At 47.4% G+C, this 15,867-nt stretch overlaps 1 protein-coding gene across 2 annotated transcripts in view; it reads left to right on the forward strand.

Annotated features, from left to right (window-relative positions):
* Positions 1-912: 912 nt before the first annotated feature.
* Positions 913-15,867, forward strand: part of NT5DC3 (5'-nucleotidase domain containing 3) — a 172,477-nt gene continuing 157,522 nt past the window's right edge. Inside the window, exon 1 of one of the 2 annotated variants that reach the window (XM_063927787.1) lies at positions 913-1,220. In XM_063927787.1, coding sequence (XP_063783857.1) covers positions 1,013-1,220 — 208 coding nt within the window. In that variant the 5' untranslated portion in view covers positions 913-1,012. Of the gene's footprint in view, positions 1,221-4,483; positions 4,683-15,867 lie in introns of those variants that run through there. The other variant, XM_063927788.1, reaches the window with a different exon arrangement.

The raw sequence follows: 15,867 nt of genomic DNA on the forward strand, positions 1-15,867 counted from the left end.
CGCCTCGGCATTACAGCTTTGCCGAGCAGCGACTTGGTCGGGTTCAAACACTTTTGCTAAATTCTACATATTTGATACCCTGGCTGATGAGGACCTACATTTGCTCAGTCGGTGCTTCAGAGTCATCCGCACTCTCCCGCCCGATTGGGAGCTTTGGTATAAACCCCATGGTCCTTACGGAGTCCCCAGCATCCTCTAGAACGTAAGAGAAATGACAGTTAGGAGCTGATTGGTTGCTAGTTTATCACCGTGCAATTTATCACTGTCCAAGGCTTGATAAATCTGGGCCTCAAGGTGCATACACAAGGAGAGATTTTGACTATGAGAGATTTTGACTGAGCGATTTCCCTTGAACTGGCAGGCAGTAGGAGATTTTGACTAACTTTTCCAGCGATTTTGGCTATGGGCGATTTTGGCTAACTCATTCAAGCAAGGGGACGCGTTTTCTTTCCCAAGCCAAAATTGACTTGCCTGCACTGTCTATTTTTAGCAGCGATAGCGACCTGGCGGGGACGCGCATCGCTATCGCTGGCTGCCTGTGTACACATGGAGAGATATGCACTAACTTTCTGAGCGATTTTGACTATATAGTCAAAATCTCTGTTATATCTCTCCGTGTGTATGCACCTTTAGTCATTAAAATGACTACCTGCAGAAGTTCACGTACCAGGCAATTCAGTCACAAAGATCTGATGAAGTAACACACAGACTAAAGCGTGAGCTGAGATAAGTAGCTGCCCTGCCGAGCCCCCACCCTTCCACCCACCCGCCGGTGTATTACTGCCAGTGTCACACTCCCTCCTCCTGTCTTTGTGACTCGGGCTGAGGGGGCCCACGCTGCTGCTGCTGCTGCCTCTCCTCCGGGCTTCCCCTGATGCCGCCCTCTCCCTGTCTCCTGGCTGTGTACAGTGTGATGTCACCAGGGAGGAAGTGACCGGCCGCCTATATAGCGCCGCAGCCGCCGCTCAGCAGCAGCAGTTACACACACAGCCCTCCTTCACCTAGTGTCGCTATGTCCCTGGCTGTGTCACTGTTCGGGGGCTGCTGCCGGCTAACCCTGGCCACGAGCAGGATGGTGGCCGGCAGCCCGGGTCCTCCGCTCGGCAGGGGTGGCTGGTTGCGTAGCCTCTCGGCTAGTTACTCCACTGGCCCGGAGAACGGCGGCGACATGAGGAGGTATCTGAGTGAGCACTACACCGAGGCGAGGAGAAGCATCAATGGTGAGTGGTGCCGGGCACACGGATAGGGGGGTGTGACTATGGTGGCCGCCGTGTGCCTGCCTGACTGCTTACACTGACACGACAGGTGCGGGGAAATTCTCGGGGCTGCCGGAACCGGGTGAGCAGCGTTACTTCAATGAGGTGAGGGCTCACTGATGGGGATTTAGGGTCACCTTATTCACAATGTCCTCCGGCATGGAGAATGTTTACGTTTCCTCAGCTCTGCGTTACTGGACTGACCTGTGTGTGTGTGTGTGTGTGTGTGTGTATATATATATATATATATATATATATATATATATATATATATATATATATATATATATATATATATATATATATATATATATATATCTATCTATCTCTCTATCTCAGGACTCTGGGTCGACACCACTTAGGTCAACACCCATTGGTCGACAGTGAATATGTCGACAATATAAATAGGTCGACATGAACAAGTTTGACATGTGAAAATGTCGACATGAGTTTTTCACATTTTGTTTCTTTTTTTGAACTTTTTCATACTTTACGATCCACATGGATTATGATTGGGAATGGTAACCTGTGCCGAGCACACCAGTAGCAGAGTGAGGCACCTTGCCTGAAGCATGTGGAGCGAAAACGGTGCGCTGATTGGGGTTCCCGGTCACTTTACGAAGAAGACAACAAAAAAAGTGAAAAACTTATTTCTACCTTTTTTCATGTCGAACTTGTTCACGTCAACATAATGGCCATGTCGACCTATTTCTAGTGTCGACCTAGCCACTGTCGACCTAATGGGTGTCCCATACCCGTGTGTATGTGGGGGCTCTGCATTACAGGACTGACCTGTGTGTGGTCCTTTAGGGGTGACCACCCGAGCAAAGGCAGGCTCGGTAGAAGATCTCGGACCAGACGCGGAGGCGAGTGGGCAAGAAAAAGGAAAGCGCAAGTACAAGAAGAAAACGTAGTCTTCAATCTATCATCTAGAGAACTTACCACTGATGAATTAGCTGTACTTCAAAAAGGCTTGTCTTTTGTGCCTACCAACAGACCTAACCCTTTTAAAAATAAAGTGGATTTATATTGCCTGAATAGACAGCTCAGACTCAAAGAATTCTTTGGGGATAATAACATGCAAGCCATTGGTAAACCAATTATCAAGAAAACATCTACCTTTGATCCTATGTCCAACAATCCAGCTATTAAATGTTTTACTTCTCAAATGAGTAAGGTGATAGAGAAAAGTTCCGAGGTGAAAACCCCCATATGCAGTAATCTTACTAAAGGGGAGCAGATTGCTCTACAGAACCTGAGCACCTATACGGACATCGTCATACGCCCCGCTGACAAGGGTGGGGGCATCATCATACAGGACCTTACACAGTATAAAGCTGAAATTGAAGGACAACTAAGTGACCTCAATGTATACGGTCGCCTGGACCAGGATCCTACTCCCCTTTTCAAAAAGGAATTGGACACTCTTCTTGCTGCAGCTGTCCATAACAACATTATTTCACAAAAAGTGAGTGATTCACTTACAACCGAATACCCCAAGATTCCTCTAATTTATACCATACCTAAGGTCCACAAGGACGCTCATAACCCCCCAGGTCGGCCGATCATCTCCGCCCGAGAGTCCCTGTATTATGGGATCTCCAAATTTTTGGACTTCTACTTACAACCGGTCATCCAGAATGAAAAAACATTTCTTAAAGATACGACGGCCTTCATCCTCAAAATGCTCAATATTTCCAAGGTGGAATCACATTGGTGGATGGCTACCATCGATGTAGTGAGTCTCTACACGAGCATTCCACACAGCAGGGGGCTGGCCGCAATGAGGAGACTCCTCACTAATAACCCATTCTACCAAGGTCCGGATTTGGATTTTTTCATGAGTCTTCTAGAATTAACACTGACAAGAAATTATTTTCAATATGACGGCAAGTACTTCATACAAAGACTGGGCTGTGCTATGGGGTCTTGCGTGGCCCCAAGCTACGCGAATGCTTTTATGTTCTCTTTAGAACAAGATTTATTTTTTGCTGACCCTAACATCGGGCAATTTATTCACAGCTATCATCGGTATATAGATGATATATTTGTACTCTGGACGGGAAACAAAGAACAATTTTTGTCCATGATGCAAGGTATCAATTTGGCTGACGTTAACATCAAGTTTACTCACAACATCAGTAATCATGCCATTAATTTTTTGGACGTCCTCATCTCTATCAAAGATGGTCAATTTCACACCACTGTTCATCACAAAAATACGGACCGTAACACCTTACTGAGAGCAGAAAGCCACCATCCACATTCGTTAAAACATGGTCTGCCTTTTTCACAATTCATGAGGGCTCTCAGAATATGTAGTGACAATCAGGACCTTAAGACACAACTGGATCTGATGATGAACAAATTCATTGCCAGAGGATACAATCCTCTTTCTCTAAAAAAATCTATGTTGAAAGTGATGTCAACCCCAAGAGCCAAAGCCCTGGAAACCAAAACTTCATCCAATCAACAGGAATCCATTATTTGGGTGACTGATTTTTCCACGGCAAGTGGAACAATCAATACAGCTACCAAGAGGCTGTGGCCTCTAGTCAATACTGAACAGGAGCTCCCTGCCCTCTTCCAGAAACGTCTCATTATTGGACAACGCAGGGGTAAGAATATTAAAAATTATGTGGTGCACAACGATGTTTCCAAATTAAAAATCACCCCATCGGGAAACTTTCTTGCCAGAAAACCCGGCAACTTTCGTTGTTTAGGCTGCACCACATGCAATTACCTGGACACTGGGGACACTTTCTCACATCCGAGATCCGGGAAGATTTTCCAGATCAGATACACCCTAACATGCTCATCTAAATTCGTCATTTACTACATCAAATGCCCTTGTGGGCTTTTATACATTGGCAAAACTGTCAGACAATTTAAAGAGCGCATGGCCATGCACCGTATGTCAATTAGACAAGCGCTGGAAGGGACCGACCAGGAACAACCGGTGGCTCGGCATTTTAAGAACTTTAGGCATAACCTGGCAAGTTTGAAATACAAGATGATTGACCATGTACCCCTTAACAGCCGGGGGGGAGATAGGGGACGCTTGCTACTTCAAAAAGAGGCTATGTGGATTGATAAACTGCAAACTCTCCATCCGTTGGGGCTTAATGAACATTGCTCATTTAACTGTTTTATTTAACTACTAACAAGTGTATATTAGTTCACCAGTAGTTAACTTTCTTCCTCAATGATATAGTTATTGTGTTTATTATGATTATGCCCCTCAGATTGGCCTGCAGCTAAAGGATTTGTCCTGTTATGTTTTTGTTTCACATATTTCCATGGTGATGGGTACACTGCAGCCGCACGCTTCCGTGGGCGGGGACCGGCGCGTCATCGCAAGTCGCGTGAGAGTGACGTCACGGCGCCGCATCACGGAGCGGGACGGGAACGAGCACACATGTCTGGGTGAGTGTCTATTTAAGTTTATTCATTGTATATTTGTTCATCCTTGAAAAAATGTCATAAATGGACATGAAACGTCGGAATGGTACCCTGGTTGTCTGACTCTCTGTCTTCGCCGGGGATCTAATTGGTGTTTATAAGTCTGTGAGTGCAGCTTCAATCTCCTGGTACATGCAAATCCATAGAACTGCACCACAGCAGTTGGTAAATATTGTTGGAGTGCCGGACATTCGCTTAGTCTATATATATATATATATATATATATATATATATATATATATATATATATATCTATCTATCTCTCTATCTCAGGACTCTGGGTCGACACCACTTAGGTCAACACCCATTGGTCGACAGTGAATATGTCGACAATATAAATAGGTCGACATGAACAAGTTTGACATGTGAAAATGTCGACATGAGTTTTTCACATTTTGTTTCTTTTTTTGAACTTTTTCATACTTTACGATCCACATGGATTATGATTGGGAATGGTAACCTGTGCCGAGCACACCAGTAGCAGAGTGAGGCACCTTGCCTGAAGCATGTGGAGCGAAAACGGTGCGCTGATTGGGGTTCCCGGTCACTTTACGAAGAAGACAACAAAAAAAGTGAAAAACTTATTTCTACCTTTTTTCATGTCGAACTTGTTCACGTCAACATAATGGCCATGTCGACCTATTTCTAGTGTCGACCTAGCCACTGTCGACCTAATGGGTGTCCCATACCCGTGTGTATGTGGGGGCTCTGCATTACAGGACTGACCTGTGTGTGTTTGTGGGAGCTCTGCATCTCAGGACTGACCAGTGTGTGTGGGTGTGGGGGGCTCTGCATGACAGGACTGACCTGTGTGTGTGTGTGTGTGTGTGTGTGTGTGTGGGGGGGGGGGGGCGCTCTGCATAACAGGGCTAACCTGTGTGTGTAGGCTCTACATTACAGGACTGACCTGTGTGTGTGTGTTTGGGGCTCTGCATTACAGGGCTAACCTGTGTGTGTGTAGGCTCTACATTACAGGACTGACCTGTGTGTGTGTGTGTGTAGGCTCTACATTACAGGACTGACCTGTGTGTGTGTGTGTGTGGGGGGGCTCTGCATTACAGGGCTAACGTGTGTGTGTGTGTGTGTGTGTGTGTGTAGGCTCTACATTACAGGACTGACCTGTGTGTGGGCTCTGCATTACAGGGCTGGTGTGTGTGTGTGTGTGTGTGTGTGAGAGGGCTCTGTATTAGAGAACTGACCTGTGTGTGTGAGAGCTCTACATTACAGGACTGACCCGTGTGTGGGCTCTGTATTACAGGGCTGGTGTGTGTGTGTGTGTGTGTGTGAGAGGGCTCTGTATTAGAGAATTGACCTGTGTGTGTGTGTGAGAGTTCTGCATTACAGGACTGACCCGTGTGTGTGTTGGGGGCTCTGCTTTACAGGACTGACCTGTGTGTGTGGAGGGGGGTGGGGGAGGGCTCTGCATTACAAGACTGACCTACCTGTGTGTGTGTGTGGAGGCTCTGTTTTACAGGAGTTACCTGTGTGCATGTGTGTGCGTGGGGGCTCTGCACTCTGCTTTATATGACTAACCTGCGTGTGTGTGTGTGTGTGGGGACCCTGTATTACAGGACTGACCTGCGTGTGGGGGCTCTGCTTTACAGGACTGACCTCTCTGTATGGGGACTCTGCAGTGTAATGTCACCTAATCATAATAAGAGGGAGAAATCTATAAATTCCATCATAATAAAAGTAAGCACGTTGGGTGGTATTCAAATGATATATCTATCACGCGCAATCTCTTTTCTAAAGTGATCCCTGTTATCACACATATTGTGCCCATAGTAATCCGGTGTAGCTGCATAAAAAGTTGGGCAAGCAAGCTGAAATGATTATATCACTCCCGTCAGCAGACACAGAACGGGTATGGAAGGGGGTGAAAAGAATTGAATACTTTTCAGTCTTATTTGGAGAAAACTGCATTATAAATAACATTATTATAAACTAGTTACCATTCTGTGAAAATGACGGAACCACATACTAGTATTGTCGGTGCCAGCGGCTGTGCGCACTTGAATTGCTCCGGTGGGCGCTGGCGCGCAAGACACTTGAATTCCCTCCAGAGAGGTGAGGTGCAACGTTATCCTTATTGGATGAGCATTCTTCATCATTTCTATAATCTCAGGGATGGCCATTGGAGGGTGTCCTCAAATTGTGCCGGCATTATAATATGCCACCAGTGGTTTAGATATTTATGGTGTGCATGGGCAGTGGTCAAATATAGTGTGTGCATGCACAAAGGTTCACACATAATATACTCCGTGACATCACCAAACATTGGGAAACTGCCATGGTAACGAAAGAGTGTCTCCATAAAAACTAAATTACAGATGGTTATGATCCCCATAATCATTTTCCAATGGCCATGCCTAGGTATAGATTCACTAACCAGCAGTTTCTGTGTGCCGCTGATCAGCAGCTGTAACCAGTTAATTTAAAGCGGCGTCAGAACTAAACGTTTTAAATGCATTGGTCAAAACCGCTGCTGACTTTAACAAACTGCTCATTCGTAATCTACCACCTAATCTTCACGTGTTTTATAATGTTATTTAGATGAGGATGAGGACAGGCTCTCTATCTCTCATTATATAATAATACACAATAGTTTCTCTGACGTCCTAAGTGGATGCTGGGAATCCGTAAGGACCATGGGGAATAGCGGCTCCGCAGGAGACTGGGCACAACTAAAAGAAAGCTTTAGACTACTGGTGTGCACTGGCTCCTCCCACTATGACCCTCCTCCAGACTTCAGTTAGAATCTTGTGTCCGGCTGAGCTGGATGCACACTAGGGGCTCTCCTGAGCTCCTAGAAAGAAAGTATATTTTAGGTTTTTTATTTTACAGTGAGATCTGCTGGCGAGGGACTAAGGGGAGAAGAAGCGAACCTACCTAACTGGTGGTAGCTTGGGCTTCTTAGGCTACTGGACACCATTAGCTCCAGAGGGATCGACCACAGGACCCGACCTCGATGTTTGGTCCCGGAGCCGCGCCACCGGCCCCCTTACAGAGCCAGAAGCAAGAAGTGTTCCTGAAAATCGGCGGCCGAAGACTTCTGTCTTCAACAAGGTAGCGCACAGCACTGCAGCTGTGCGTCATTGCTCCTCATGCACACCTCACACTCCGGTCACTGATGGGTGCAGGGCGCTGGGGGGGGTGCCCTGAGGGCAATATAAGACACCTTGGCTGGCAAATCTACACCATATATAGTCAGGAAGGCTATATAGGTGTAAAAATACCCCTGCCAGAATTCCAGAAAAAGCGGGAGAAGTCCGCCGGAAAAGGGGCTGGGCCATCTCCCTCAGCACACTGGCGCCATTTTTCCCTCACAGCTCCGCTGGAAGGACGCTCCCTGGCTCTCCCCTGCAGTGTCAAGCTACATAAGGGTAAAAAAGAGAGGGGGGGGCACTAAATTTAGGCGCAGTATATATATAATAAGCAGCTATAAGGGAAAAACACTCATTTATAGTGGGATCCCTGTGTTATATAGCGCTCTGGTGTGTGCTGGCATACTCTCTCTCTGTCTCCCCAAAGGGCTTTGTGGGGTCCTGTCCTCTATCAGAGCATTCCCTGTGTGTATGCGGTGTGTCGGTACGGCTGTGTCGACATGTTTGATGAGGAGGCTTATGTGGAGGCGGAACAGATGCCGATAAATGTGATGTCACCCCCTGCGGGGTCGACACCTGAGTGGATGGTTCTGTGGAAGGAATTACGCGACAGTGTCGACTCCTTGCATAAAAGGTTTGACGACATACCAAATGTGGGACAGCCGGCTTCTCAGCCTGTGCCTGCCCAGGCGTCTCAAAAGCCATCAGGGGCTCTAAAATGCCCGCTACCTCAGATGGCAGACACAGATGTCGACACGGATACTGACTCCAGTGTCGACGACGATGAGACTAATGTATCTTCCAATAGGGCCACACGTTATATGATTGAGGCAATGAAAAATGTGTTGCATATTTCTGATGTTACCCCGGGTACCACAAAAAAGGGTATTATGTTTGGAGAGAAAAAACTACCAGTTGTTTTTCCTCCATCTGAGGAATTAAATGAAGTGTGTGAAGAAGCGTGGGCTTCCCCTGATAAGAAACTGGTAATTTCTAAGAGGTTACTAATGGCGTACCCTTTCCTGCCAGAGGATAGGTCACGTTGGGAAACATCCCCTAGGGTGGATAAAGCGCTCACACGCTTGTCAAAGAAGGTGGCACTACCGTCTCCGAATACGGCCGCCCTGAAGGAATCTGCTGATAGAAAGCAGGAGGCTATCCTGAAGTCTATATATACACACACAGGTGTTATACTGAGACCAGCTATTGCTTCAGCATGGATGTGCAGTGCTGCAGCTGCGTGGTCAGATTCCCTGTCGGAAAATATTGATACCCTAGACAGGGACACTATATTGCTAACCGTAGAGCATATTAAAGACGCACTCTTATACATGAGGGATGCACAGAGGGATATTTGCCGGCTGGCATCTAAAATAAGTGCAATGTCCATTTCTGCCAGGAGAGGGTTATGGACTCGGCAGTGGACAGGAGATGCAGATTCTAAAAGGCACATGGAGGTTTTGCCTTATAAGGGTGAGGAGTTGTTCGGGGATGGTCTCTCGGACCTCGTTTCCACAGCAACAGCTGGGAAGTCTACATTTTTACCCCATGTTCCCTCACAGCCAAAGAAAGCACCGTATTATCAGGTACAGTCCTTTCGGCCCAATAAGGGCAAGCGGGTTAGGGGCGCGTCCTTTCTGCCCAGAGGCAGAGGTAGAGGGAAAAAGCTGCAGCATACAGCCAGTTCCCAGGAGCAAAAGTCCTCCCCCGCTTCCTCTAAGTCCACAGCATGACACTGGGGCTCCACAGGCGGAGCCAGGTACGGTGGGGGCCTGTCTCAAAAATTTCAGCGATCAGTGGGCTCGCTCACGGGTGGATCCCTGGATCTTTCAAGTAGTATCTCAGGGATACAAGCTGGAATTCGAGACGTCTCCCCCCCGCCGTTTCCTCAAATCTGCCTTACCAACAACTCCCTCAGGCAGGGAGGCAGTGTTACAGGCAATTCACAAGCTGTATTCACAACAGGTGATAGTAAAGGTGCCCCTACTTCAATTAGGACGGGGTTACTATTCCACAATGTTTGTGCTACCGAAACCGGACGGTTCGGTGAGACCCATTTTAAATTTGAAATCCTTGAACACGTATATAAAAAAATTCAAGTTCAAGATGGAATCGCTCGGGGCGGTTATTGCAAGCCTGGACGAGGGGGATTACATGGTATCACTGGACATCAAGGATGCTTACCTGCATGTCCCCATTTACCATCCTCACCAGGAGTACCTCAGATTTGTGGTACAGGATTGTTATTACCAATTCCAGACGTTGCAGTTCGGTCTATCCACGGCTCCGAGGATCTTTACCAAGGTAATGGCCGAAATGATGATCCTCCTTCGAAAGAAGGGAGTTTTAATTATCCCGTACTTGGACGATCTCCTGATAAAGGCGAGGTCCAGGGAGCAGTTGTTGGTCGGGGTAGCACTATCTCGGGAGGTGCTACAACAGCACGGCTGGATTCTAAATATTCCAAAGTCACAGCTGGTCCCTACGACACGTCTACTGTTCCTGGGGATGGTTCTGGACACAGAACAGAAAAAAGTGTTTCTCCCGGAGGAGAAGGCCAAGGAGCTGTCATCTCTAGTCAGAGGCCTCCTAAAACCAAAACAGGTGTCGGTGCATCACTGCACGCGGATCCTGGGAAAGATGGTAGCTTCCTACGAAGCAATTCCATTCGGCAGGTTCCATGCAAGAACCTTTCAGTGGACCTGTTGGACAAGTGGTCCGGATCGCATCTTCAGATGCATCGGCTGATAACCCTGTCCCCAAGGACCAGGGTGTCTCTGCTGTGGTGGCTGCAGAGTGCTCATCTTCAAGAGGGCCGCAGATTCGGCATACAGGACTGGGTCCTGGTGACCACGGATGCCAGCCTTCGAGGCTGGGGGGCAGTCACACAGGGAAGAAACTTCCAAGGACTATGGTCAAGTCAGGAGACTTCCCTGCACATAAATATTCTGGAACTGAGGGCCATTTACAATGCCCTAAGTCAGGCAAAACCCCTGCTTCAAAACCAGCCGGTACTGATCCAGTCAGACAACATCACGGCGGTCGCCCATGTAAACCGACAGGGCGGCACGAGAAGCAGGACGTCGATTGCAGAAGCCACAAGGATTCTCCGATGGGCGGAAAATCACGTGTTAGCACTGGCAGCAGTGTTCATTCTGGGAGTGGACAACTGGGAAGCAGACTTCCTCAGCAGGCACGACCTCCACCCGGGAGAGTGGGGACTTCATCCAGAAGTCTTCCAACTGATTGTAACCCGTTGGGAAAGGCCACAGGTGGACATGATGGCGTCCCGCCTAAACAAAAAGCTAGAAAAATATTGCGCCAGGTCAAGAGACCCGCAGGCGATAGCTGTGGACGCTCTAGTGACACCGTGGGTGTACCGGTCGGTTTATGTATTCCCTCCTCTTCCTCTCATACCAAAGGTACTGAGGATAATAAGGAGAAGAGGAGTAAGAACTATACTCATTGTTCCGGATTGGCCAAGAAGAGCTTGGTACCCGGAACTTCAGGAAATGATTTCAGAGGACCCATGGCCTCTGCCGCTCAGACAGGACCTGCTGCAGCAGGGGCCCTGTCTGTTCCAAGACTTACCGCGGCTGCGTTTGACGGCATGGCGGTTGAACACCGGATCCTGAAGGAAAAGGGCATTCCGGAGGAAGTAATTCCTACGCTGATTAAAGCTAGGAAAGAAGTAACCGCAAACCATTATCACCGCATATGGCGAAAATATGTTGCGTGGTGTGAGGCCAGGAAGGCCCCAACGGAAGAATTTCAGCTGGGCCGTTTCCTGCACTTCCTACAGTCAGGGGTGACTATGGGCCTAAAATTGGGTTCCATTAAGGTCCAAATTTCGGCTCTATCGATTTTCTTCCAGAGAGAACTGGCTTCACTACCTGAAGTTCAAACTTTTGTTAAGGGAGTGCTGCATATTCAGCCCCCTTTTGTGCCTCCAGTGGCACCTTGGGATCTCAACGTGGTGTTGGATTTCCTAAAGTCGCAATGGTTTGAACCACTTAAAACCGTGGAATTGAAATATCTCACGTGGAAAGTGGTCATGTTGTTGGCCTTGGCTTCGGCCAGGCGTGTATCAGAATTGGCGGCTTTGTCATGTAAAAGCCCTTATCTGATTTTCCATATGGATAGGGCAGAATTGAGGACTCGTCCCCAATTTCTCCCTAAGGTGGTATCAGCCTTTCATCTGAACCAACCTATCGTGGTGCCTGCGGCTACTAAAGACTTGGAGGCTTCCAAGTCGTTGGATGTAGTCAGGGCCCTGAAAATTTATGTTTCCAGGACGGCTGGAGTCAGAAAGACTGACTCGCTATTTATCCTGTATGCGCCCAACAAGTTGGGTGCACCTGCTTCAAAGCAGACTATTGCTCGCTGGATCTGTAGTACGATTCAGCTTGCACATTCTGCGGCTAGACTGCCGCATCCTAAATCAGTGAAAGCCCATTCCACGAGGAAGGGGGCTCTTCTTGGGCGGCTGCCCGAGGGGTCACGGCTCTTCAACTTTGCCGAGCAGCTACTTGGTCGGGGTCAAACACGTTTGCTTCATTCTATAAGTTTGACACCCTGGCTGAGGAGGACCCAGAGTTTGCCCATTTGGTGCTGCAGAGTCGTCCGCACTCTCCCGCCCGTTTGGGAGCTTTGGTATAATCCCCATGGTCCTTACGGAGTCCCAGCATCCACTTAGGACGTCAGAGAAAATAAGAATTTACTCACCGGTAATTCTATTTCTCGTAGTCCGTAGTGGATGCTGGGCGCCCATCCCAAGTGCGGATTGTCTGCAATACTTGTATATAGTTATTGTTTAACTAAAGGGTTATTGTTGAGCCATCTGTTGAGAGGCTCAGTTGTTATCATACTGTTAACTGGGTATTGTATCACGAGTTATACGGTGTGATTGGTGTGGCTGGTATGAGTCTTACCCGGGATTCAAAATCCTTCCTTATTGTGTCAGCTCTTCCGGGCACAGTATCCTAACTGAAGTCTGGAGGAGGGTCATAGTGGGAGGAGCCAGTGCACACTAGTAGTCTAAAGCTTTCTTTTAGTTGTGCCCAGTCTCCTGCGGAGCCGCTATTCCCCATGGTCCTTACGGAGTCCCAGCATCCACTACGGACTACGAGAAATAGAATTACCGGTGAGTAAATTCTTATTTTTTCATCCTATGCCATTTGTTCTTCAGGTTCAAGAGGTGGGTATGGGTATAATGACTGTCGACCTAAGCTGTGTCGACCTAACGACCGTATCCCCAAGAGGTGTATTTGCTTGTTAAATGTAATTAAACATACTGGTGTAATGCATTAGTAAAGAAGAAAACACCAAAACAAATGCAGAAAGGGATTTAAGGCCCATACACACTTGCTGATAAAATGAGCGACGTCGCTCATTTCCCCCCTCCCTGAGCGACGTCGCTCATTTTATCGGCAAGTGTGTATGCCGCCAGCGACGACCGATGCGCTGCCCCGCGGGTCGGCAATGATCGTCGCTGTCGGCAGGGCATGCATGCATGCAGAATCTGGACTGTCGTCCAGGACCTGCATGCTCGGCTGGCGGAGGCGTGACTTCACTGAGCGATATGAGCGGTCATATTGCTCAGTGTGTACAGGCGGCCGCAGACCGGCCGGCTCGGGAGGGGAAACATTAGACAACGTCGCTCATAGAGTGACATCGTCTAATGTGTACGGACCTTTAGAAGTGTTTCAATACATGATGTTTCCTGCTACTATTGTATAAACATTTGGGGTTGTTTGGATTAAATCTGATTGCATTAGTGTACTTGGGAAGTCTGTACTGTAAAAAAACAAAACAAACTGTATGTCATGGTTTCAGGCAATACTTCTAGACTTTTATGTTCCCTTTATTACAGTAGGTAAGCAGAGTGATTACTGAAAAGGAAATTGACTTTAGATTTCACAGGGATGCAATTAACCCTTTTCTAAACAGATTACACACTAGAAATTCTTTATAGTTCCAAGAAGAGCTCATACAAATGTAGAATCGCATTTTCCATGAGTACAATCTGTTCCTGACTACTTCCAAGCACAAGCAGATGGGAAAGGAACATATTTTCTTTAATATACGTCTTTACACACAGTGGGGTATATTCATATGCTTTATACAGTCAAAACACTGGCACAAACGTTAGTAGTAGAGGAAAGGCTCTGCCTCACCCCACTGCACGTCACTGGGTCACACATCCAGTTATAAACTGTTGATGAGGAAGCTGTCCAGTGGAGTCATCTCTAGAAGTAGCTAAAGTAGTACCAAATTATGGAGGCATATACCTCCGTAAAGAAAAAACAGAGGGTGAAGAAGCCACTGCCATCTGCTATGGTCTGCATCAGTGACGTGCGGTGAAGTCAGTTGCTGGGGAAGCATTTGCTAGTATCAGAGCCAGATTTACACACACGTGTCCTCGTACATCTTTGCTGCAGTCGTACCAAATGGCCCATCTTGGCATACCAGGTCCTGTGAGATTCTGCCAGCGTCGGGCTCCCCCCCTTTTAATTTTTTTATTACCAAAAATGTCTTAGATGCAATACGATGTGACTAGGACACAGAGGAATGAGACTGTGCTGATTAATTTACTATGCGACACTGGTATAGTTGTGTGCAACTGAGTCTCTGAGTCTATATACAAAATGTTAATGTGCAGCGGGCGTGGCTTTTTTTAATGCGTCCGAGCTGCAAAAAAAAAAATGCCTGACACTAGCACGCTGCATGGTGTATTCAGACTGGATGTATGAACCTGATGGTTCATGTTGGCATTATACAAAGATAGTGCTTCAGATTTGGCGAGTTTCAACTATATAAATGATGATATTTATAAGTTACAGATATCTTCTTTTGTATTATTCTAATCATTTTATATATTCAGAACACTGTGGTATACTATAGTATCACAGGTGAGGCTCTGCCTACCCTGACTGTATGTCACTGGCCTGCATGTTACACACTGTGCAACTGAAATCACCAGGTGGCACAGAAGATGCTGTTCCATGAGTACATATGGATAGCAGTGGCGTAAGTTCGTCCCAGTTGCCCGGAGGCAAGATAAATATTGGTGCCCCCCTATTTCCTATATTAGATAGATATATATATGTGTGTGTGTGTGTGTGTGTGGTGTTCTGAAAAAAATGTATATACTGTATTTATACATTTTAATTGTCTTATTTTCTCTAACGTCCTAGTGGATGCTGGGACTCCGTCAGGACCATGGGGAATAGCGGGCTCCGCAGGAGACAGGGCACATCTAAAAAAGCTTTTAGGTCACATGGTGCGTACTGGCTCCTCCCCCTATGACCCTCCTCCAAGCCTCAGTTAGGTTTTTGTGCCCGTCCGAGAGGGTGCAATCTAGGTGGCTCTCCTAAAGAGCTGTTTAGAAAAGTTTTTTTTTTAGGTTTCAATCTCAGTGATTCCTGCTGGCAACAGGATCACTGCATCGAGGGACTTAGGGGAGAGATTTCCAACTCACCTGCGTGCAGGATGGATTGGAGTCTTAGGCTACTGGACACTTAGCTCCAGAGGGAGTCGGAACACAGGTCAGCCTGGGGTTCGTCCCGGAGCCGCGCCGCCGATCCCCCTTACAGACGCTGAAGAGACGGCAGAACGGAGGTCCGGAAAGCAGGCGGCAGAAGACTCCTCAGTCTTCTTGAAGGTAGCGCACAGCACGGCAGCTGTGCGCCATTGTTGTCACACGGCTCACTGACTCAGTCACGGAGGGTGCAGGGCGCTGCTGGGGGCGCCCTGGGCAGCAATATAATTACCTTTAGTGGCAAAATAAATACATCACATATAGCCATTAAGGCTATATGTATGTATTTTAACCCAGGCCAGTTTATTAAAAACCGGGGAAAAGCCCGCCGAAAAAGGGGCGGAGCTTATTCTCCTCAGCACTCGGCGCCATTTTCCTGCTCAGCTCCGCTGGTGAGGAAGGCTCCCAGGTCTCTCCCCTGCACTGCACTACAGAAACAGGGTAACAAAGAGAAGGGGGGCATAAATTGGCGATATTTATATATTAAGAGCGCATATATAGTAAA

Source organism: Pseudophryne corroboree, chromosome 6, assembly GCF_028390025.1.
Source record: "Pseudophryne corroboree isolate aPseCor3 chromosome 6, aPseCor3.hap2, whole genome shotgun sequence".
Taxonomy (NCBI): domain Eukaryota; kingdom Metazoa; phylum Chordata; class Amphibia; order Anura; family Myobatrachidae; genus Pseudophryne; species Pseudophryne corroboree.